Genomic DNA, 24,920 nt, shown 5'->3' on the forward strand with positions numbered 1-24,920 from the left:
ACACCAAGACCTGGTCTGGGTCTGTCCCCACGGTGGGCGCAACCTGGTGGGGGTCAGTGGTGAGCCCAGGTGTGGCTTTGGTCGTCCTGGCCTATTTGGGGACTCTGGCTCCTTGTCCTTCCATGGGTGTAAGGGAGGGCGGGCCCGTCCCTGCAGCTGCTTCTCCCTGCCAAGCTGGTGAGTTTGGTTTCTAGGCCAAAGACTTTGACATTTCTCAGGGAGGGTGAGAGAAACAGGAGCCCGGGCAGGAGCAGAGACTGGCCTGGGCCTGCCTCCAGCCAGGCAAGGGCACCCCAGGGTTCAGGCTGCCCCTCCTGCCATCTGTCGTCACTTAAAGATGAATTGGCGCTTGGCCCCCGGGGAAAGAGCGGGGCTGCCCCTCCGCAGGGAGCACCTGCCTGCACCCACAGCGCCCAACCGGCCCCACCCTCTTCTGCCCACGTGGGATGGGACTGGGGAGAAACCCTTTTCTGGGTTGTTTCCTGCCACTTTCTTCTGTGATCCTGTGACCCTGCCTTCACATCCTAAAGTAGGCCTCCGGCCCCAGACATTGCTTTCCCATGAGGGGGAGACAGGGCTGGGGGTGGGGGATCCCCATCTTTGAGGAGGGAGCCCGTGAGAACAGACCTGGCCATGAAACTGCTTCAGACTCGGCCTCAGGGTGGGGGCTTGTCCCCTACAGTCACTGCCCCTGCCTGCACCGAACCACACGCGTGGTCCTTTGTCCCTCCAGCCCGTCAAGGCCCTGAGCCCGGAGGACTCGGCGGGTGAGCCCTCTGGCGTGTTGGGGACCAGTGGGGAGAGGCAGCGGGAGCTGCAGGGCCTGGAGCAGGCGGAGAGGGAACAGGGAAGTGGCCCAGCACCTGCGGACCCTGCGACCGAGCCCTCTTGCCTCAGCAGGGGACCTCAAAGAACCTCTCCTGGCAGCTGGTGGCAGTGCTCCCCGACCACCCTGGGCTCTGAGCCCAGGGCTGGGCACTGCTCTGAACCAGCAGCAGGAGAGCAGCGGGCAGTGGCCACCTTCGCCTCTGCCCCAAGGGTACAGCTTGCTCACACACACATGGCGTCCCGAGAGAGAAAAGAGGGGCCATAGTCAGGGAAGGCAGCGGCCTTGGTCCAGCCCAGGAGACGCCGGCAGCTGTGAGAGTAGCCCCCCCGCTGCCCAGCCCGAAGCTCTTGCACCCTCAGGGAATGGCTTTCAATCGGTTTAGGGGTGCCCTGCTCTAACCCTCATGCTGTAAGCCAGCCGCCCCCTGCAGAGGTCTGCCCCCTTCCCCTGGGGGCCTCCCTTCAGTCCACCCTCCCGAGCCAGGGCCAGAGAAGCCTCGCCACCCCGGAGCTGCTTCCTCAACCTTTATTCCGAGCTCTGCTCAGTGAGCAGTGGAGGACCTCGGCCCCCGGGTGGGCTCCTCCAGCCCCTCCGCAGGAGGCACTTCCAGGCGCATCTCTGACCCCTCTCGGGGGCTGAGCGGTTGGGAGAGGCAGCCCTGTGAGGAGACCGGTCTGTCTGTCCGCTGACGAGAAGGAGCTGCAAGACAGGAGGCAGGGGGTGGCTCTGCCTGCTCCCCGGGCCTGCTGCCGAACCCGGCACCTGCCGGGCTGCGTGGGGACAAAATGCTGGCGAGGGAACCGGCTGGGGTGTGGGGTCCTCACAGGTGCTCCTCAGCAAAGCGGGATAATCACTGAGTGACAGTAAGCCCCTTACTGCCGGCCAAGAGCCCGCCCCTTGGCCATGTGTCCTCCGCTAACGCGGGACTGTTGGGGCAACGAGCACAGCTAAGCGCGGGGATTTCCGAAGACTGCCCTCGCGCCGGCTCCCACAGTGCTGATGCCCGCGGCCAGACAGTGGGGTGCCGGGCAGGGAGGAGCGTGGCACCCCCTGCTCTGTGCCCCACGGGCAGCCTGGCTTTGAACTCCAGCATGTGGCCTTGGGCAGGTACCTTGGCCGGGCTGGGCCTGGACTTCCTCTACTATGAGCAAGGCTCACGTGGGCGTGAGGACCAAAACCTCGTGTGTGCACACGTGCCTGTGAAGCTCCTCACCGGGGCCCGAGCCCCACAGTCACCGGCCCTTTCCCCGTCCCTTGGGCTCCCACTGATGCCGGAGGCCTCGACCCCGCAAGCGAAGCGTGTGGGTCCGTGGCTTTACAGGAAGGAGGGCAGCGCCTTCCCTCCGGGTCTCGTGGGGACCTGACACAAAGCAGCACCGGGTGTCCCTTTTACTGACAGGTGAGGGAACCGAGGTCTGGAGAGGGAGGAGACTTGCCTAGAGGTGCCTAGACGTGACCCGGCCTCCTGGCTCCAGGCCAGTGTCCCTCTCTGGCCCCGAGGTGTGGACTCACCCTGGGGGGCCCTCAGCCCTCTAATTTTCAGGCGGGACTTAGCCCCTCGGGGAACAGCAGAGATTCCAGGGACCTTCCAGACCCTCGGGCAAGGAGGAACCCCTCCACGGGCAGGGCCAGACGGCCCAGCCGCCACCACGCAGAGCCCGTGAACGCGTGGGAGCAGGGACAGACTCGGGCCAGAGCCAGAGTCTCGGGCTGCCACCTCTGTGAAACGGTGCACCACGGTAGTGCCTCCCCGCAGGCCTGGGGCGCCTCTTTCTCCTCCCACCCCGTCACTCAGCTCCCAGGCCCTTCCTCTCCCTCGGGAAATAAATGAAGGCATATACCAGCCACACGCAGGAAAGGGGGCTGGTGGAGCGAGGCGGCGGCGCCTGGGCGGGCCTGAGGCCTCGGCAAAGACACGCCACGCGGAGGGACCTACCTGACGCGTTGCCAGCCGGCACCTCAGCGCTCTGAGGCCTCGAGGGCAGCTGGCCGTTGTCACCGAGGGACGGCTGCCGCTGCACATGGGGCCGGGGCATCTTGGCCTTGTGCCTGGTGATGCTTAAGCCTGATGAAAAGGGTCCGTTCTGAGACATCGACGGAGAGCTCTGTGGGGACCCGGGGCAGGGGGAGAGGAGCGGGCTGCCAGGCACAGCCAGCCCAGAGAGGGGCCGGGCCACGGCCTCCTGGCTAAGGGGCACCCTGCACAGCCTTCGGCCTCCTGCCACCAGAGGCCTGGGGCCTCTGGAGATGGAACGTCTGGGTTCGGGGAGGCGGACCCAGGAAGTGCGTGGCGCTCCAGGCGCGGGCGGGTCCCAGGTGCCCGAGCAGGGTGCCCGAGGGGTGGCCGGGCCGCTGCAGACTCACTGTCTCTGCCCGGGATGCCGGGCAGCCTTGTATCCATCCGTCCCTTGTAGATATGTCCATCCAGGCCCAAGATGTCCACCTCGTGCTGTGGAGGTGGGCAGGCGTCCATTACCAGGTAGCACCCAGGGATTTCCCTCTGTCCCTGTCTCCACACAGGCCTGGGGCACCCTCCAGGGGTGCTGGGTGGCACCAGGGAACAGCGACGGGGGAGGGGGAGGCGCCCTTGGCCTCCGGCCCGAGGTGGGGGCTGTGCACCGCACCAGGTGGCATTCCTTTCCCCAGAACCTGAGGCTTTAACCAGGTCTGATTAAGAAACCGCCTCAAGGCAGAGGGTGGGATGAGGGGACCTTGGGTGGGTTTTCCAGATGACTTGAGAACCTGGGGCATGTCGGGGTCCCCCTCCCGGGCAGTGCCCGGACCTTCAGGGCGAGCTGGATCTCCTCGGGGTGCAGGCCCTGCGGCAGGTGCTGCAGGCGGGCGCGGCGGTAGGGGTAGGTGAGCGTGTGGCTGCCGCCGCACGGCCGGGGTACCGGCGAGTAGGCGTAGTCTGCCACGTCTGGCACCCTGTGGGGAGGACCGCAGAGTCACCAGGAGCAGATGTGACCTGGGGCACCTACGGTGGGGCCAGGCCCCAGAGAGGGGGGGGGCAGCGATCTGCAGGGGTCTCTGGGGACCAGGGCAGGAGCAAGGGACAGAACAGCAGGGGGGGAGAGCAAAACAGCCTTCAGAACACACACATAAACAGGCCACCCTCCCGCCACCCCAGGGCTTCCCCCAGTCCTGGCTGAGGTGCTGCCATGGCAGGGGCTCTGTCGGTGTGGTCCTGCCCTCCTACCGTTTGTAGCAGGGGGAGCTGAGGCACTGGGCCTGCAGTAGCTCTCGGATCATCTGGCTGCTGGCCTTGACCGAGCCCCCATAGTGGATCTGCACCTTCTCGATGTCCATCAGCATCTTGGAGTGCATGGAGTGCAGGCGCCCTACACTCCGCTCCAGGGGCGCCAGGTCTGCCCTCGGGAAGGTGGTGCTGCCCAGCTTTAGGCTGAGGGCGCAGGAGGGAGGGTGAGGCGGCCGCAGAGGTCACAGCCGGTGCCCAGGCAGAGCCCCAGCCCACACCACACCCTGTCACCTCCTGGCTCAGCAGCGACCCAGGGTGGGCAGGAGCCCTTTCCACGGTCCCCAAGGGGGCATGAGTAGGCTTGCAGGAAAGGTTTCCTGAGGTGGGACAAAGGAGCCACCCAGAGGGGAGCCCAGTTACTCCAGCTAAGTAGGGCGGTGGCGCTGGCCTCTCCCTGTGCCCGCATGTCCAGTCCGCATACCTGGAACCCCTAGGTTCCTAAGTGCAATGTAAAAACTACCCTTTCCACTGAACCTTGGGAGGTGGACAGGAGCCCGGAGCAGTGTGAAACCACAGCCCACACTCACCCCCACATTTGCCGAGCGGCCCTCTTGCTGAGTGGCACTGGTCCCCCCTCAACCCGCCTCCAGTCCCATGCCAGGACTGCTGAGCCCGTGCAGGGTCTGGGGGTGTGAGGAGCAAAGGTGGCCGGCACCCTTGGCAATGTCCCAGCAGGACCCGCCGTGGGACCGCGGGCAGGCGATCACTGGTCCTGCCTCTCGCTTCTCTAACACCCTAGGAAGGGCTGCCGCTAGGTCAGGAGTGTCCGGCGGTGAGCAGGGCCCCGCATCGCCTGCCTGCCCGGCCCAGCCCCGGGCAGGACTCTGCAGGTACCTGCGGCTCTGCTGCCGGACCTGATCCAGTTCGAAGACGGTGTAGGGGCGGATGGAGCGGTTCCCCGGCAGGCTGGGCCCCATGGGCGTCACGGGGATGGGTCTGCGCAGGGACAGAGAGGAGCCGGGGGCCGCAGTGTGAGGACTCCCGTTGTCCAAGTCCGCTGCCCACTTCCCCCGTGCTGCCTGCCCAAAGGACCAAGGGGCGGGCAGCTGTCTAGGCAGACAGGCATGGGGCCGAGAGGCAGGACAGGGGAGAGGATGTGCACTGGAGGCGGGTAGCGCATGGAGGAGACAGCACCCTATCGTGCCCGCCCGGTGATGGCCACCCAGCTGGGTCAGCCGGTGTGGGCACTCACTGTCCAGTCACAGGAGTCTCCAAGGGACGGTCACAGGACAGGCAGTGGAAATGTGCCAGGAGCTGCCTGTGAGGAACGGGACATGCAGAGGGTGAGTGCCCTGCCCAGAGGACCTGGAGTGGGAGAGACAGAGAACCCACCCCGTCCCTGTTCCCCTGGAACTCACGGACTCCCAGGCCCACACCTGGGGGCAGCTGCAGCACCCACCTGCCCTAAACCCCCAGTCCCTGAGGGATGCTGTGTGAGCCTCGGGCGCCCTCTAGTGGCCAGTAGTGGAAACCCACAACTCAGGCTGCCTCAGCCGGTCCCCCAAGAGTGGTCTCAGCTCTGGGAACTGGGGACTCCCTCCCACTCCATTTTCACTGTACTATGAAGTGGCCTGAGCTCTACAATACTGCCACTCCTACTGTGGGGCTGTCCACGCAGGATCAGCCATTCCCCTGAGCACGCCGTGCCAGCCTCACCCCTCCTCCGGGCCTTACCTCCGCATGCAGGCGGCCTCGTCAGCCTGGTAGAGTGGGGGGCGCTCTTTGAGCTGCTGTCGCAGGGATTTCCACCGGTCCTCCAGCAGCTGCCTCACAGGGTCCAGCTCCAGGCGGTCCAGCTGTGGGTAGCGGGGACAGAACCAGGTGAGCACTAAGGGAGCAGGTGGGGTCTGCAGGGCCTGGGGAAGGTGGCGCCGCCCTAACTGAGGGCCTCCAAGTGCCCTGCTGCCCCCTCACCTTGCTGTCCATCTCCACCAGGAGCCGGTCTAGCATCTTCTGCCAGTCCTGCTCCTGCCCACTCATCTTGGCCACCAGCTCCTGCATCATATGATTCAGCTGCTCCGTGGTGGCATCAAACTGGACACGGCTCACTTTGGCGGCCAGGGCACTCTTGTCGGCTTTCTGCCCGGAGAGAGGAGGAGGCGGCCCCCCACGGATGGGAGAGAGCCACGGAGGGTCCCCTGAGGTGTCAGCCCTGACACAGCCCACATCCGCCCCCCACCCCTGTGGGCTCCCCTCCACTCCCGGCCTTTCAAAGAATGCCCAGCGAGGCCTCCCGGGAACACGGGCGGCCCCTCCGGCCTGACCCCTACCACGTCGATCTCCATCTCCAGGTGCTCCCTGTTGGCCTTTTCCCTCTCGAGCTTCTCCAGACCTTGATACAAGGCCTGGGGGCAAGGAGGCGGAGAATAAGGAGCAAGAAACCTAAGGGCGGGGGCAGCCACAATCACCCCCACCCCCACCCCCACCCCAGCCGCCCTGCTGGCGGCTCACATTGATGTCCTTCTGCTTCTGCTGATGGTCTGCGATGAGGTTGCTGGTGGTGATGTTGAGCTTCTCGCAGTCACCCTGCACCTGCAGGATGGCCCTCTGGACGTGGCCCAGCAGCTCCTCGTCCTGTGGCAAGAGGGGCAGAGGCAGGCTCCCTGAGGCTGCAGGGCACACAAGCCAGCCCTTACAGTGTCACCCAGCAGGCAGGCCCCCTGCAGGCCAGTGCTGGCCCCTTTTATTGCCTCCTCAACTGCCCACCAACAGCGGGAGGCTCCTGGCTCTTCCTGTGAGAACCCCCCGCCCCGGGGGCCAGGAGTGCAGTTTTCTGCCTCCTACGGACCAGCCCAGGGGAACCTGGCCAGCCGGGGTCAAGGGTGCAATCAGCAGAGGTGAATGAAGCTCAGGAGTAGTGAGCTGCCCCGAGAGTCAGCGTGGGGGCTACAGTCTGCCCACCCAACCTGGGCTGGATCAGCATCCCAGAACCCGAAAGGCAGGACTCGGGCCCTGTGGCCGTCCCAGGCCCCACCAGCAAACCTGCCCTTAGGGGGGCATCGGGCAAAGGTCTGGAAGACTGGCGTGAAGGACAGTCAGTGACCCCTAAAGCTATGCCAGTATCCCCAGGGCACGTGAGGGGCTCTGCTCCCCCCTCAGCCAGCTGTGCTTTCCCAGCCCGTGGTCCCCCCACTCCGAGAGCCACTCACTGTGACCCTGTGGAAGGACCAGGCAATTTTATGAGGTCAGTAAAGGGCTCCACCATAAAAAACGCCCGGGGACTCTGTCAGCCGCCCCAGGCTCTGTGTGCCTCCCCCAGGGGCCAGGCGCGGCTGCGGCGGGAGGGAGGCCGGCGGGAGTCACCTGGCTCTGGAGCTTGGCCTTCTTGGAGGGCCGGGAGGCCGCCAGGCTGTTGACCATGTTCTGCAGCTGCTCGTAGCGCCGCACCAGCGTGCTGACCTGATGGCTCAGGTCCAGGCTGCAGGCTGGGCAGGTGGCCTCAGGGTGGATCCCACCGGGCGTCAAGGTTAGCGGGGTCTTATCATGTGCTATGCTCATGGTCAGCAGCGTGGAAGAGGAGGCCAGCATGCCCTCGATGATCATCCTGAGCTTGTCTAACTGGGGGCAGGCGAGAGGGGAGGTGCAGGGCGGTGAGTGGGCCCGGCCAGGTTCTGGCCGCTGCCAGCCTGTGCTTTCTGCCCCTCGCCCGCCCAGACCTGGGCCGCCGCCATTCCCTCAGCGCCTCGCAGAGCGCGTGGCATGTGGGAAGCACTCAACATCTGTCCGTTAGAGAGTGACCAGGGGCCTCAGGAAGGGGCATCAAAGCTGAAGGAAGCCCGTGCAGGAAACCTTTCTCCAGCCGGCCCACCGGTGCCTTGTGATGGCATAGCTCCTCTGGCTAAACCTTAGGGTGGTGACATGTGTCAGAGGTTCCTGATGACACGCAGGCTGGGCTCTGGCCCGGGGACGGGAGGGGCAGCCTCACACACGCTCTGTCATCACAGTGAAGCGCGGTGATGGGTGCCGCCACCACTCCACGGCTCTCTCGTGGCCTGGACGGGAACAAACGCCTTCCACTGGCCCTCCTGCTCTCTGCTTTTCCCACGGTCCCACTTCGTCTCCACAGGTGACTGGTCCTGGACAGGCACCCGGTTCCAGGGCAACCAGTCCCTAGACTGGCCAAAGACCTGTGCCGTGTTACCTGGCTCAGGAAGAGGGGCGAGGCCAACCCGAGCCCCCTCTCATGGAAGCGTGTGACACAGCAGGGCCTAGGACAGCCACTTTGGACCACGAGTGAGAGAGGGAGAAGCTGCCGGAGTGGAATGGGAAAGAGATGTGAGAGTATTTGAGCGAGATGGATAAGGAAAGAGACTCGGGAACGGATACACAGCAGAACAGACGGACAGAGAGTGGCCGGGGCCAGACTGCGCCCTGGCCTGGAAGTCGCTCTGTCTCCAGCTCCCTGTACACGTACCGACTGCCACCCACGCTGCCTTCTGCCTGGGCTTGGCGTGACTCCCTTGCTTGAAAGCAAAAGAGCCTACACTCTCCTGGAGAGTCCAGAAGAGCCTGGCAGTGGGCCCTCGGGTTAAAAGAGGGGGTCACTTCTCTCCAAAGACAGGAGGATGCTCCCCAAACCACTGGCATTTCAGTGGGGTCAGGAAGAGGAAAAAGTGGCCACTCCAGGAGGAGGGGCAGCGGAGGGAGCAGCGGTGTGTTAGGAAAGGCGGGAGCCAGAGGCTGGGGAACCAGGGGTGGGAGGTGGGACCTTGCGGGCGCTGCCCTAGGAGGCCAGGCTGCCCACAGGGAGTGAACCTGGGAGGAGCCTAGAGGTTGCTGAGCTCACACTTGCGCTTTGGAATGACAGGTGATTCTCACAAACAATGACCTGCTCTGGGGCTGGAAGCAGTCACACCACGGTCCCAGCAAACCTGGGAGTGGCCCAGAATGGGGCCTCCATGGACATGAGCCCCCTCAGCTCCTTCCGGAAGTGCTCAGAGGGCTGCTCCCAGTCCAAACGCCCCTCGGCAGAACGTGCTGGGGTGGCCGTGGCTGGCATTGCCCAGGCTTTAAAAGCAGACGCCATCAGGAGAAGGGAAGACAGCCCACAGTGTGGGAGGAAATACTTGCGCATCACACACCCAGAAACAATCTAATACCCAGAGTAGATAAAGAACTCCCAATAGCTAGACAACAGACAGAGAAATAACCCAGGTTTTTAAGTGGTCAAAGGATTTGAACGGGCCTCTTTCCAAAGAGGACACACAAATGGCCAGCAATCCCATGGAAGATGCTCAATGTCATTAGCCATTCGGAGAATGCAAACCAGAACCAAAATGAGATGCCACTTCACACCATTAGGACGGCTCTAACCAACTCAATAAGTAAAAGGCAAGTAAGTGTTCGTGAGGATGAGGAGCTGAAACCCTCTTGGGGGTCGGTGGTGATGTACGCATGGTGCGGCCTCCGTGGGAAACACTGCGGCAGCTGCTCAAAACGTTGACCGTGGCGGTTCCGTGTAACCCAGCCATCCCGCTCGCGGGCCCGTGACCGAGAGAGGTAAGAACGCGTGGCCGGCATAAAAACTGGGGGATGAGTGTTCACGGCATCCTTATCCAGTGGAGCCAAAAGGCAGAAACGCCAGATGCCCCTCAGCCGACGGCGGGATAAACAAGATGTTTCGGCAGAGCCGCGAAGCGGACCACGACTCGGCTGCAGCCCCGACAGAAGTCCCCGCTGCGGCAGGAAGGAGCCTGCAGGGCCTCTCACTGCGTGAGCGGAGCCAGGCCCAGAAGGCCACGTGCTGCGTGAGACTCCATTCTTGGGACGTGCCCAGAACAGGGGACTCCCCGGACACGGAGAGCTGGCGGCGGCTGCCAGGGGCCGGGTGGCAGGGATGGGGGTGAGGGGCGGCTTGTTCCAGGGGGACGGACCTTCTGGAATTTGATCGTGCTGATGGCTGCACACCTTTGTAAATGGACCAAGAACCACCTGGTTCACTTTCAAAGGGCGAGTTCTATGGTGCGTGAATCACCTAATTTTGAAAGATCGGGGAAAGCCTTCATGCAGGCAGGCAGGCAGGCCTGGACGCTGGCCTTGCCCCTTGAGAACCTGAGGCCTCAGAGCCGGTTCTGGATGACCAGGGGCTAAATCCTAGGTACATCCCCCCCACCCCCACCCCCCCAGAGAGGAGCTGGTGGGGACAGATGAGGCTGCCACATCATCTGTCCCCACAGCGTGCTGAGGGGGTGGGAGCCTCACCTGATCCTGCAGGTAAAGCGAAGCTTCGGAGACTGAATTCTCCATGCTGGTCTTGCCCCGCTCCTGGCTGTCCCTCAGCTCAGCCAGCTCCTTCTCGATGTCGGCCATGGTGACTCTGCATGCGCAAGGGACGGCCTGGCCACAGCACCAGCCCAGGGCCCCGGCCCCCCGGTGCTGGCCCCAGCCCTCAGGGGTGGAGGCAGACGGACCAGGGCTGTGTCGGCCCTCCCAGCAGGCTCTGTCTAGGGAGCCCGAGGCCCTGCTGTCCCGGGGTGGGTGGCCAGCGTGCTGCTCCCCGGCGAGGCCTGGCACTGTGGAGAGAGGACTCAGAGGGACCCTAGCAAGTACTCCCAGCTCCAAACGGGGCAGCGTGTGAGGGGCCTTTTTTGAGAGGTAGGAGAGGAGGGAGAGCTCTTTCAAACCCTGGTGCTGAGCTGGTCTAGGAACTTGGGGAACTTCCACCAGCAACTCGAACTAGACGCGGGCAAACTGAAGAGTGGACACCACCCAGGTCAAAGGTCAGCATCGAGTGGCCCAGAGCTGCCGTTGCCTCCCTGGCTGAGCATAGGTGAGGTCAGGGTTGGGGCACCTACCTGAGGATGCCCAGCTGCAGGCTCAGCTGGCCGCCTTTCATCTCCTTCCCCATTTCTGGATGCACTTCACCCTCCAGGATCCTCTGTATCTTGTCCATCTACAAGCCCCAGGGAGGGGGAGGGGGAGGGGGAGGGCCAGGCAGGCTGGAGTTCTTGGCTTTCTGAAGGTACCTCTTCAGCCTGAGCAAGCCCCTCCCCCACTCCTTAATCCTAATCCAACCTTCTGACCAAAACCAAGGTCCCTTTCTGACGTCCATCCACTCCTCCATCCCAGGGACGTACACAGGTGGCCACAAGGGGAGCACCGGAGGCCCAGCAGCCCCTTGCCGTGGCTGCTGGCCCCAGATGGCCCCACACACTTGGCTCCGGGGCTGCTCCGGGGCCTGGGCTCTGTTGGGAACAGGTGCGGGCGCTAGGACGCGCTCGGGCCTTCTGGTCAGCACACCTGCATCCCAACAGCTCTGAGCGTCCGGTCTTCAATTGGGAAACAGACATGGTACTGTCCGAGGGCCGCCCCTACATGACGGGACTGTCGGGACCCAGGGGCTCAGCCAGTATGTGACAGGACTGTCAGGTATCACAGCACCAGGGGTGGGGGGCTTCCTGGCGCAGGGCGAAGGTGGCAACCCTCCGTACGTACTTTTGCTTTCTCCTGCCGGACTTCTTTGGTCAAGGTCTTTAAGGTCTTCACCTGTTCCTGCATTTCAGGCGGTATAGTCTTTTGCACTATGGAAAACAGGACCCTTCGAGTCAGGAATGGTAGGGTTCCCAGTGGGCTTCTCATCCCCATTTCCAGGCCCCATGATGAAGCTACCCCAGAGAATACAGGCCTGGGGGGACGGGATGGGAAGGAAGGAGACAGGAGTGTCCCTGGCCCATAAGAAATTCACCTAAGGAGCCCCAGCTGGTGTGGCTAAGTGGATGGAGCGCTGGGCTGTGGACCAAGGGCTCTCTGGTTCAATTCCCAGTCAGGGCACATGCTATAGGCCAGGTCGCCAGTAGGGGGCATGTGAGAGGCAACCATATGTTGCTGTTTCTCTCCCTCCTTCTCCCTTCCCCACTCTAAAATATTAAAAAATAAAAAAGAAATCTACCTAAGGCTCAATACCCCTGGGGGACCACTGACCCACTAAATCCACCCAACTCCCAACCCAACTCTACACTGAATTATTCTGGACCTGGAGCCGTGAATTGACAAAGTTAGGTTTAAATATTCAACAGCCTCTGCCAGCCACAACGGACGTGGCCCTGCCTCATTCCGCTCCTGAGGCTCCTTTGCTCCTGCTGGTTCCACCTTTGGGAGCCTGGAGGCTCTAGGAGAACCCAGAATGATGAAGAATGGACACGTCCTATGTTCTGGGACTCGGGGAGGAGCCCGGCTGCCAGGAGTTGAGGTCAGGATTGGGGTGGGGGTGGCGTGGGGGCAGGGAAAAGGTGAGATCACTTCGGGACAAAGACTGTGGCCTCCCCTCCCGGCCAGAGGCACCCACCCATCAGGGAGAGCAGATACTGGATCTTCTCCAAGTCCGACTGGCCAGCCTTCTTCTCATCCAGGTCCTTCATGTTCTCCTTTAGCTCCATGTAGAGGGCAATGAGCTCCCCCATCATACGGAAGGTCTCCACCGCCACGGGGAAGCTGGGAGCCACTCTTTCCAGTGAGTCGTGTCTCTCGCCCGGGATGTTGCTCCTTTCCGATGAGACTTGGTAGAGGCGAGGAAGGGAGTCTGTACTCTTGAAAGAGGTGGTGTCCTGGCGTGGGGGAGTCTGGATATAAGCCTCAGGTTGGTTTGGATCCAAACCTATTTGGACACGCTTACTGACATCTGGGTACCCTGGGCCACGCGGGCCAGGGTGCATGAACCCCTGGGAGTCCAGGATCGAGGGTGTGTGGTCGCGCTGATATGGGCCAGGTGGGCCCAAATGCTGCTGATCTGGACGTGCAGGTTCCATAACTGTGCTTCCTGGTGTTGGACCCCGCCGCTCTGTACCTGGCGACGTCAAACCTTTCTTTGCCAGAATTGGTGACACCTGGGTATGCTGATCTCTGCCAGGAGGTACCACGCCATGCTGATATGGGCGTGGTGATATGAAAGTTGGAGAATCCGCATGGGGTGGAAAGCCGCGAAACTCTGTGCCTGGTGGTGCCGATCCTTGGTAATCTGCACCACGTTGCCTCAAACCACGCTGATCCATACCAGGCTGCATGAAACCATGTGGATATACACCAGGCCGGACCACACCACGGGGATAGGCCCCTGGCTGGACCAAACCAGGTGCATATATGCCACTCTGAACCAAACCATGCTGATCCATTCCAGGTTGGACCAAATCAAGTTGATCTGCACCAGGTTGGACCAAACCAGGCCAACCTTCACCAGGCTGACCTGCACCGGGCTGAACAAAACCAGGCTGACCTGCACCAGGTTGGACAAAACCAGGCTGACCTGCACCAGGTTGGACAAAACCAGGCCGGACTGCACCAGGTTGGACAAAACCAGGCTGACCTGCACCAGGCTGACCTGCACCAGGTTGGACAAAACCAGGCTGACCTGTACCAGGTTGGACAAAACCAGGCCGACCTGCACCAGATTGGACAAAACCAGGCTGGCCTGCACCAGGCTGACCTGCACCGGGTTGGACCAAACCAGGCTGACCTGCACCAGGCTGGACTCCACCAGGTTGGACAAAACCAGGTTGCCCTATGCCAGGCCAACCTGCAACGGGCTGACCTGCACCAGATTGGACAAAACCAGGCTGACCTGCACCAGGTTGGACAAAACCAGGCTGATGGGCACCAGGCTGACCTGCACCAGGTTGGACAAAACCAGGCTGACCTACACCAGGCTGACCTGCAACAGGCTGACCTTCAGCAGGTTGGACTGCACCAGGCTGGCCTGTACCAGGTTGGACCAAACCAGGCTGACCTGCAACAGGCTGACCTGCACCAGGTTGGACAAAACCAGGCTGACCTGCACCAGGCTGACCTGTACCAGGCTGGCCTGCACCAGGTTGGACAAAACCAGGCTGACCTGCACCAGGCTGAACTGAACCAGGCTGGACTGAACCAGGCTGACCTGCACCAGGCTGGACTGAACCAGGCTGACCTGCACCAGGCTGGACTGAACCAGGCTGACCTGCACCAGGCTGGACTGAACCAGGCTGTCCTGCACCAGGCTGGACTGAACCAGGCTGACCTGCACCAGGCTGGACTGAACCAGGCTGTCCTGCACCAGGCTGGACTGAACCAGGCTGACCTGCACCAGGCTGGACTGAACCAGGCTGACCTGCACCAGGTTGGACAGAACCAGGCTGACCTGCACCAGGCTGGACTGAACCAGACTGTCCTGCACCAGGCTGGACTGAACCAGGCTGACCTGCACCAGGCTGGACTGAACCAGGCTGACCTGCACTAGGTTGGACAGAACCAGGTTGAACTGCTCCAGGCTGACCTGCATAAGGTTGGACAAATCCAGGCTGAACTGCTCCAGGCTGACCTGCATCAGGTTGGACAAAACCAGGCTGACCTGCATCAGGTTGGACAGAACCAGGCTGACCTGCACCGGGTTGGACAAAACCAGGCTGAACTGCACCAGGTTGGACAAAACCAGGCTGGACTGCACCAGGTTGGACAAAACCAGGCTGACCTGCACCAGGCTGACCTGCACCAGGTTGGACCAAACCAGGCTGACCGGCACCAGGTTGGACTGCACCAGGTTGGACCAAACCAGGCTGACCGGCACCAGGCTGACCTGCACCAGGCTGATCTGCACCAGGTTGGACCAAACCAGGCTGACCTGCACCAGGCTGACCTGCACCCGGCTGGACAAAGCCAGGCTGACCTGCACCAGGCTGGACAAAGCCAGGCTGACTGGCACCAGGCTGACCTGCACCAGGTTGGATAAAACCAGGCTGACTAGCACCAGGCTGGACTCCACCAGGTTGGACTCCACCAGGTTGGACTGCACCAGGCTGGATGAAACCAGGCTGATCTGCACCAGGCTGACCTGCACTAGGCTGACCTGCACCAGGCTGACCTGCACCTGGCTGGACAAAGCCAGGCTGACCTGCACCAGGCTGGACAAAGCCAGGTTGGACAAAACCAGGCTGACCTGCACCAGGTTGGACAAAACCAGGCTGACCTGCACTAGGCTGGACTCCACCAGGTTGGACAAAACCAGGTTGCCCTGTGCCAGGCCAACCTGCAACAGGCTGACCTGCACCAGGTTGGACCAAACCAGGCTGACCTGCACCAGGCTGACCGGCACCAGGTTGGACAAAACCAGGCTGATGGGCACCAGGTTGGACCAAACCAGGCTGCCCTGCACCAGGTTGGACCAAACCAGGCTGCCCTGCACCAGGTTGGACCAAACCAGGCTGACCTGCACCAGGCTGGACTGCACCAGGTTGGACAAAACCAGGCTGACCTGCACCAGGCCGACCTGCAAAAGGCTGACCTGCACCAAGTTGGACCAAACCAGGCTGACCTGCACCAGGTTGGACCAAACCAGGCTGACCTGCACCAGGCCGAACTGCAACAGGCTGACCTGCACCAGGTTGGACCAAACCAGGCCGACCTGCGCCAGGCCGACCTGCACCAGGCCGACCTGCAACAGGCTGACCTGCACCAGGTTGGACAAAACCAGGCTGACCTGCACCAGGTTGCACCATACCAGGCTGGACTGCACCAGGTTGGACAAAACCACGCCGATCTGCACCAGGCTGACCTGTACCAGGTTGGATCAAACCAGGCTGACGTGCACCAGGTTGGACAAAACCAGGTTGCCCTGTGCCAGGCTGACCTGCACCAGGTTGGACAAAACCAGGCTGACCTGCACCAGGTTGGACCAAACCAGGCTGAACTGCTCCAGGCTGGACCAAACCAAGCTGACCTGCTCCAGACTGGACCAAACCAGGCTGAACTGCTCCAGGCTGGACCAAACCAGGATGAACTGCTCCAGGCTGGACCAAACCAGGATATGCACCAGGTTGAACCCAACTAGGTGGATAAGCACCAGGCTGCACCAAACCAGGCTGCTGTATGCCAAGTTGTATGAATTCAGGTGTTTCCATGCTGAGCTGTATATAACCTTGCTGATCTGTGACAGCTTGCATCAGACCAGGTGATCCCAAAACATGCTGGTCTGTAAGAGGGGGAACCAGTCCTTGTCGATCCGTGCCAAAAATTGCAAATCCATGTTGATCTATGCCAAGTGGCCCCATGCCACTCTCGTCCACGCCAGCCTGTTCCATACCACGCTGGTCTGTGCCAGGAAGTCTCACACCTTGCTGATATGTGCCAAGTGGAACTACACCAGGCTGCTCCACACTAGGTAGTGCCAATCCTTGCTGCTTTGTGCCAGGTACCCGTCGTGGCGCCATGTCATGCTGACCTGTGCCAGGGGCTACTGATTCCTGCCCACCCATTCCAGGGGGCATCACACCCAGCTGGCCTGTGCTGAAGGGGAACACACCATGTGGGTGAGTGCTAGGCTGTAGCAGGTCAAGCTGATCTGGGACAAGTGGCTCTAACCCATGCTGATCTGGCCATGCATAGACTTGACCTGGGCTGACGTGCACCGCCCCAGCCGGGTCTGGGTACACGTGATGACGCCCAACTCTAGCTGAGGCTAAGTCCTCTGGAGCGGGGCCAGGGTGTGTGTCTTGTTCCTCTCTCCTTGGATGTGCGAAGCCAAACTGCTCTCTAGGCTCCATTCTGAGCTGGGACTCAGAGGGGTGCTGGGTTTTGGCCAGGCTGGCTTCATCACGGGCCACTGGGCGCTGTTCTTTCCCAGGAATCCCAGTGGCAGAGGAGAGTCTGCCTTGTTCCCTGCCAGGCACCCCCTCAGAGGGATGTCCTGACCTGCTGGTCCCTGGTAAGGTCTGATCTGGGCCAAGGCCACCAGCAGAATCTGGAGCTTTGTCGACACTTGAACTCTTGGTGGAGGACGCACTTGGAGCCATGTCATTTGATGGTAAGGAAATCTGCTTTAAGCTTTTGCGCTTAAGAAGTGCTGTTGTTGACTCTGAGCTCTGGTTGAAGAGGAAGACAGAAAGCAGAGACCTCAAGTAAAAATACTGTGAGGTTCGGAGGGAAGGAAATCTGGGCTGTCCAAATAGGAACACTTAAGACGTCTGGGGGAAAGTCCCCGCTGGTCCCCAAATATAAGCTAAACACAAAGAAAGACTTGGACACTCTAGAAGGACAGTTCTCCAGACTTTGGAGGATCTGCACATTTGCAAATGGCATCATAATATATAACCTCCCTCCTAAAAGACAGGGCCACCACAATACACAAGGGGTCCGTGCCGCAAAGAACACGAGTAATTAAGTTTAAGATACGAAGTCCGGCCCGTGATCGGCGCATTGCTGACGGCAGCAGCGTGTGCTGCGGAGCGACTGAACTATGTATTTAAAATGCAGACACACAAGCCCTTAGACCCAGAACATCCACAGACAGAAATGCTCTCTACTGACTCTCACAAAAGGCTGCCAAGGAACAGGCATGAAGACTGAGCCTGTGGCGTTGTTTACAAAAACAGGCTACCGATACGGGACTGATGGATGTATGGTGCACCCACACGGGAGAACACGAAAATCTGTTTAAACAGAATGAATTAAGGGACCATCTCCGTGTCCAACCCAAACAAGAGTCACGAGGAATACATTTGGCTTCCTTTCTGTAACAACCAGAATCTGAAACCCAAAACCAACAATGAGAGAGTGGATTTCTGGGCCCTGGCTGCTCACTAATGGAGGTCAGCAGTCCCTGGAAGCTGCCTTGCCTGGGGCTTCAATGGAGTTTCCAGGCTGCAGTGGGAGAGAGGGCTAACGGGGACCCAGCACGCTCCCTGAGCCCGGGAGAAAAGCTGAGTGCTCAGCAGGTGGCGGCCACAGGACAAAGAATCAGAAAGCAGAAGCACAGAGATGACTTGGAGGTTCTGCAGCAAGTCCCCTTCAGCCCCGCGAAGAAGTGACTGGCACGCCCAGGAGGAAACTCTCTGAAGCTGAGAAAGGGACCACCCACGAGGCTGGAGGGGCCGGTGCCTGCTTCTAGAGGCCAGTCTGGAAAACACTCAGAATTCAGGGGACAGAGTCCCCAGAAAGGTGTGGTCTCAGCAGTGCAGAGTGGTCAGCTCTACCCTGAATACTGCTGGGGACCCACTAAGAAAATAAGTAAAAAAATATACGGGCAAAAAAAAAGAACAATAAAAAATACACAGGCAAAGAAACAGCAAGGGGGTTCACATGGTACAATCCCAGAGGAGCGGAGGGACATACAGAAAACACAGAGCAAAGCGAAAGGGGTAGACCCTGCTCTGGCAGCAACTAAACACTGCGATCAGAAGGCAGAGGTTGCTCCTGGCTGGGCAGAGGTTGCTCCTGGCTGGTGTAGCTCAGTGGATTGAGCATGGGCCTGCGAACCAGACGATCACGGTTCTATTCCCAGCCAGGGCACATTTGTGAGTTGCAGGCCAGTTCCCAGCAGGGGAATGCACCAGAAGCAACCATACATTGATGTTTCTCTCCCTCTCTCCTTCCCTTCCCCTCTAAAAGATAGATAGATAGATAGATAGATAGATAGATAGATAGATAAATAAATGGCAGAGGTTGTGAACAACAATGAAAATTTTAAAAAATAAATGAGAAAGCAAGCAAGCAAACAAGCAAGCAGAGGTTGGCAGGCTGGAGTGAAGAACACGACCCCAGGCCCCAGGGAGGGCACAGGGGTGAGCGCCAGTGGGCAGGGACGCCGGCCCTTGGGGAGGGAGACAGCGAGAAGCCCAAACCATCTCGAGGCCTGCATCCCAGCCCCGCACCTTGGGATGCTGCTGACCACCTGTACTCTTGTTCTTGGGCAAATTCAAGAAGGGAAAGACAGCAAGTACCCAAAGGAAGATTGGCTAACCCGGAAGTGATAAATCACGAGTCAGCTGTACATGTGAAAATGAGGCTAGAGAACCAGAAAAGTCTGCATCACTAAACCCAGGAGAACAGAAGACACCGCCTGCGGGCTCGTCAGAGAGGGGCTGTCAAACGTCACGGGATCCCAGACTTTGACACGGGCCTGGGCAGATAACTGTCATCACCTGGCTTGTCCTCTAGCTTTTTCTTTTTTTAAGATTTTAAATCTTTATGTTTTAGAGAGGGGAAGGGAAGGAGAGAGAGAGGGAGAGAAACATCAAAGTGTGGTTGCCTCTCATGTGCCCCTACTGGGGACCTGGCCTGCAACCCAGGCAGGCATGTGCCCTGACTGGGAATCAAACCAGCAACCCTTTGGTTCGAAGGCTTACGCTCAATCCACTGAGCTATACTTGACCTCTAGCTTCTCAAAAGCTTGTGGCATTTATATTCTCCCTTGCTTCTGGAGCTGTTCATGATTCTGAGAACTGTCAAAATGCTGACAATTTCTTAGCTCTAGGAGGAGCAGAATGTCTCCAGGCATTTATTTACAGTCTCACAGGTGCCTGCTGCTGGCTCCCTGAGAACATGCGGGCTCACTCATAACACACAACAATGGTATTTGTACATCAGCTTCAGCTTTTAAAGAAATGCCGCACAGAGAGACTTCCGCCAAGATGGAGGCGCAGGTGGAAACACTATACCTTCTCGCACAACCAAGTTTAAAAACAACAAAGTTTCAGCAACAAAAATGCAGCCAAACCACAGAAAATTGAACTATACAGAAGTCTGACAACAACGAACCATTCAGCCAAACCGGTAAGAGGGGCAGAGCCAGCAACAGAGCGGGGTCAGGCATGAAAGATCCACCGGACCGACCCGGGCATATGACTCAGGCACGAAGGCAGCCGTGGGCCAATCCCAGGTGTGGAGAAGCGGGCAGACCCACTGAGGGCTGACCGTGGTCACACATTCACACTCAGATAAACTGGCGAAGGAGCGAGCGGTGAGACAGACCACGCAGGCCCCAGTGGCGGGCAGGAAGCAGCAGAGGGGACCACTATTGTCCCTCTCTGACCCCGCCCCCACATACAGCATCACAAACCAGTGCCCTGGGTGGCCCCACCCTGGTGAACACTTAAGGCTCCACTCCTCCTACGTAACAGGTGCAAACAGACCAGAACATGGCTCAAGAAGAACTCAAAGTCCCAGAGCCAATAAATCTAAGAGATGAAGAAATAGCCAAACTTTCAGATGCACAGTTCAAAACACTGGTGATCAGGATGCTCACAGAACTGGTTGACTTTAGTCACAAATTAGAGGAACATATGAAGGCTAAACTAATTGAAATGAAGGGAAACACACAGGAAACCAATAGCAATGGAAAGGAAACTGGGACTCAAATCAAGGGAGCAGACCAGAAGGAAGAAAAAAATGACCAAACAGAAAAATATGAAGAAACAAGAATTCAAAAAAACGAGGAGAGGCTTAGGAACCTCCAGGACATCTCTAAATGCTCCAACATCCGAATTATAGGGGTACCAGAAGGCAAAGAGGAAGAGCAAGAAACTGAAAACTTATGTGAACAAATGATGAAGGAGAGTTTCCCCAATCTGGCAAAAGGCAATAGACTTCCAAGAAGTCCAGGAAGCTCAGAGAGTCCCGAAGAAGCGGGACCCAAGAAGGAACACACCAAGGCACATCATCATTACATTAGCCAAGATTAAAATGAAAGAGAGAATCCTAGAAGCAGCAAGAGCTAAGGGGACAGTCACCTACAAAGGAGTTCCCATCAGACTGTCAGGGGATTTCTCAAAAGAGACCTTACAGGCAAGAAGGGGCTGGAAAGAAGTATTCCAAGTCATGAAATCCAAAGACCTACAACCAAGATTGCTCTATCCAGGAAAGCTTTCATTTAGAATGGAAGGGCAGATAAAGTGCTTCTCAGATAAGATCAAATTCAAGGAGTTCATCATCACCAAGCCCTTATTATGTGACATGTTAAAGGGACTTATCTAAGAAAAAGAAAATAAAAAATAGGAACAGTGAAAGGACAGCAAACTCACAGTTATTAAGAACCACACCTAAAACAAAAGCAAACTAAGAGGACAGCTAGATCAGGAGTAAACCATAGAAATGAAGATCACATGGAGGGTTAGCAACAGGGGAGTGGGAGAAGGAGAAGGGGGGAGAAGGTACAGAAAATTAGCATAGATGGTAGATAGAAAATAGATGGGGGGCAAGAATAGTATGGGAAATATAGAATCTAAAGAACTTGTGACACATGGTCATAAACTAAAGGAGGGAATGGTGGGGGAGGGGGTGTGCAGGGTGGAGGGGAATGAAGGGGGAATAGAACAACTGTAATAGCATTATATATAAATGCTGCAGAGAAATGCCTAGTCACTGTGTTGTACACCTGAAACTAACATTGCACATCAACAGTAATAAAAAAATCTTTTTTTATTTTAAAAACAGTGAAAGCAGAGGCTGCCTGTTCCTAGGCCACCCCTCCCGTTTGCAGACTCCTCTTCCAAAGCTTTTCGGTGGTACTTTCCTCCAAAGACCGCCCCCCCCCCCACCAGTTCAGAAAACAGCAGGTTGTCTATTGTGCAGAAATATTTGTTGCACCCCAGATGGCCATGTGGTGGCGCCAAAGGGTTCCCTCTCCTCCCTGCTCCCCGTTGTTTCTGCCTATCTGTATGACCCTTTTTGAGATGCGCAAAGCCAGGGATAGGAAAATGTCGAGACCGAATGTCAGCTGATCCTCATCCTGGATGGCCATGTAAAAATCCCCATTCTTTTCAGATGAAGCAAGCACGGGGCTCGAAAAGGATCTGGTTACCCCGGCACCTCTGTGCAAGTTCCCCCGTCAGCGAAAGGGCCCCTTCCCTAGAGAGGTGTCATTGCCGCGGCTGGTCCACCTTTGTCCACCGATAGTGCAGGGACTTGTGCATTTCGGGACAGGCTGCGAAAGAACTTTGAAGCACTGCAAAAGTAAACCGGGTGCCCTTCTCCATCCAAGTGGGTGGCCAAGCTCAAAGAATGAGGGCCTTACAGACAGTGCTGGGGGAACCGCAAGAGGGGACCTCTCTCCTCCATGGCTGGGGGTGGTCTACATGGGAACCCACCCATGAGAGGCGATTAGCCAAAAGGTACCCAGACCACAAACGCACACTCCATTGCTGGGAATTGGCCCTACGCGTGTGTCCACTCCTGGAGAGCTGTTGTAGAACTGGGAAGCTCACCAGAAACGGCCATGGTGGGAGACTGGGAAACAAACTATGAATGTCCACGCAGTGGAACGCCGTATGACAGGGCAGAGGGAGAGGCTTGGGGGGGACCGCTGCCACACCCCTGCCCCCCCCCTTGGATTTGTTCACCCCTTAGGAGACCTTCCAGCCATCAGCGATCGCTTGCTCCAGCTCCTCCCAGGTGACCATGGTGACTTCTTCCCCAGGGGGTATCAAAGTCAACTTCCGGCTCAAGGGTTCCTGATGGCGACAGACAGCAGCACGGGTGTGCATGCGCACACACACATGGCTCCTTTAATCCCAGGACATTTGAGGAGCAGGACTGAGCTGACAGGAAGGGGGGGGTCCTGCTGCAGCCCTAGCCCCAAGGAGATGTCACTGGGAGTCTTGGGCCACTGGCTTCCTGTCTCATGGGGGCCCTGGTGGAGCATGGGGAAAGGATGGGAGGGCTTTCCCTTCAACCCAGGGGCAGCACCCGGGAGGCAGAGGGCAGAGTTCGTCCTCCCTGGGGGGACACGGACATCCATGGCAGAAGCTCAGGGGTGCCGAGAGGGAGCCAAGCTTGGGGCACTCATCCCCCCAACCCTGTGGGCCCTTCCCACAAAACTGGCAGGCATTACCAGGATTTCCTCCCGGTTTCTGACTCTCCGCTCTACTTCCTCGATCCGTTGCAGAAGTTTCTGGAAGAAGGGTTCAGAGGTGGAGCAGGCCCTCCTGTGGCCCCGAACACACACACTCACACAGGGGCAAGGGGGAGAGACATGTGGGTCTTGGAGGAACGGGGGACAGAAGAGGGAGGGGACATGGGTTGTGGTAGGGTGGCAGTGGGGACAGATGGGCCAGGAGCAAATGCTGGCCTGGGAGCCTTTGGTCCTGGGACCCCCTTTGGACAAAGCACCAGTGAGACACTGCCAGATGCAGAACAGAATTGACCTTGCTGCCCAAGGACAAGCGTTACTGGGTCCTTTGAGGGCGTCTGTGACGCCATGTTGTTTAAAAGCAAATTGCTGGAATTTAAACCTTCTGCAAACCTTCAGAATCTAAGAATCTAAAGGTAAATAAAATGCCTTCTCTCTAAAAAATAAAACAACCTAAAACCCAAAACACCTCACTTTAAAAAAGCAAAGCTTCCCAGAGCAAAAATGAGCCCTACTCAGGTTTCAAGGCCTGGAATGACCCAAGTGGGCAAAATGTGGTCAGTGGGCGGAGGTCCCCCGAGTCTCAGCCTCCCCTCTGGCTCCTGGGAGCTTCTCCGTTCCCTCAAGTCTCTTCTCTGCCTCCTGCTGTGCCCCCAGTCTTCAGCCCTAACCCCCCAAGAAAACAGAGCCAAGTGAAGGTGTTGCTGAGCTTGCAGACGGAGGTTGGGGGACTGAGGGGATGACCCCAGAACTCTCTCCATCTCAGCCGCGCCTTGGACTGGACAGTGTGTCTCAACACCCACCACCTTATTTCTTTATGCTTTAGACGAAATTCAAAGAATTATTCTGAGAAGCCGGCAGCACCCCTCTAGATGGGTTCAGGATCCTTGGGTGTCTGATAAGGGGAGGGTGAGCCTCCATGCAAACTGGGGGAGGGAGGGCCATGCAGGGCAAGAGGGGGTCCCACCGCCCTCACAATTGGGGTCAGCTCCTGGGCTTTCTCCCGGACTTCCTCCAGCGTTTTCGCATCTTGCGTGACCGTCCGGAGCAGCTCCATGGCCTGCAAGGTGGAGTGGGGGCTTTGTGGGCCTGGGCTGCACCAAGGCCCAGCACCCCCACCATCTCTGAGCCGGCCTGTACTGGCCTCCTCCCCGCAGTGGTGGGCGGTCGTGGCCGCCTTTGGGACTCAGCCCCAACCTGGGCTGGGGGGCGGTTTGGAGGGGCCCGAAATGCTCTCACCTTCGGTTTGTCTTTCCACATTTTCATCAGCCCCCTTCGCAATTTCTCCGGCACCAATGTGGCCATGCCGGGCACTGGCACGGCCCCCTCAGGCATTTCCGTGGTCACCCCCAGCACAGGCGTGTCCATCGTGGGCATTGGTGTGGCCTTTACTAGCTTGGTCTTCTCAATAGTGGGCGTGGCCATGTCGGCAGTGGGCCTGGTCACGTCAGTGGCGGGTGTGGCCACCTCCTGGGCCAAGTCCTTTCCCATCTCCTGACTCTCTGGCCACTCCTGGGTGTCCAAGTCCACACCGCTTACCAGGGCAGTGAAGTACTGCATGTGATCCAGAATGTTCTGCACCTGGCTGTCCATGGTCTTGAACTGCCGGCCGAGGTCCTGGACCTGCCCGCCCAGGTCCTTCACCTGGCTCTCCAGCGTCTGGGCCGGCACCCTGGCCACGCTGCTCTTCCGCTTCTCCTTGGACACACCCATCTGCGGGGTGCTCTGCGAGGCCCGTGCGCTCTCAAAGGAGCGGCTCTGCTCAGGCGACAGAGTCTGGAAGTCCACCCGGGTGTCCTGCAAGTGGAGGTTCTTGAGCATGGCCACGATGAGCGTGTGAAGGGCTGTGAAGTTCACGGCGCCCACCTCCGGGGTGCCGATGGCCAGGTCGGCCAGCTCCCGGAGGGAGACCTTGGAGGCAGGCGTCGCGGGCGGCATCGTGCGTGGTCTCGGGCGGTCAGCTCCCGCGGCCGGACCGTTGGCCGTGCCCCCTCACTGTTCACGGCCACTGTGGGCTTTCGGGGACCCTGTGGGCGCCCCAGGGGCGTCCTGCCCTGCTTCTGGGCTCTGTCAGGAGTCTGCCTGGAGTTCAGAGAGGTGCGCCCCACAGCCGCTCTGGCTCCCGGAACCGAGCCGCCACCCGCCTCCCGGGCCGGGTTGGGGCACCTCCAGCCCTCCGCTGGCTCCTCACGGTCTGTGCTCCAGCCCCGGGCCGCCCTCCCCTCGCGCCGGGTCTCGCTCGGCCA

General features: G+C 59.2%; 1 protein-coding gene across 1 annotated transcript; it reads right to left on the reverse strand.

The window, feature by feature from the left end:
- Nucleotides 1-1,370: 1,370 nt before the first annotated feature.
- Nucleotides 1,371-24,612, reverse strand: QRICH2 (glutamine rich 2). Its single transcript, XM_053661303.1, has 30 exons — nt 23,914-24,612; nt 23,651-23,734; nt 22,657-22,716; nt 22,178-22,276; nt 15,728-16,912; nt 15,453-15,606; nt 15,337-15,396; nt 15,146-15,261; nt 14,767-15,096; nt 14,437-14,701; nt 14,021-14,286; nt 13,732-13,956; nt 13,612-13,686; nt 13,278-13,506; nt 12,373-13,221; nt 11,523-11,608; nt 10,883-10,980; nt 10,290-10,404; nt 7,392-7,646; nt 6,540-6,662; nt 6,359-6,433; nt 6,003-6,167; nt 5,763-5,884; nt 5,281-5,346; nt 4,923-5,024; nt 4,029-4,232; nt 3,613-3,757; nt 3,194-3,278; nt 2,766-2,894; nt 1,371-1,528 (listed from the first exon to the last, which is right to left on the reverse strand). The coding sequence occupies exons 1-30, from the start codon at nt 24,610-24,612 to the stop codon at nt 1,371-1,373; spliced, it is 6,624 nt and encodes a 2,207-aa protein (XP_053517278.1).
- Between the last annotated feature and the right edge of the window lie 308 nt (nt 24,613-24,920).

Source organism: Artibeus jamaicensis, unplaced genomic scaffold (genome assembly GCF_021234435.1).
Source record: "Artibeus jamaicensis isolate MK-2021 breed Jamaican fruit bat unplaced genomic scaffold, CSHL_Jam_final contig_2259, whole genome shotgun sequence".
Lineage (NCBI taxonomy): Eukaryota > Metazoa > Chordata > Mammalia > Chiroptera > Phyllostomidae > Artibeus > Artibeus jamaicensis.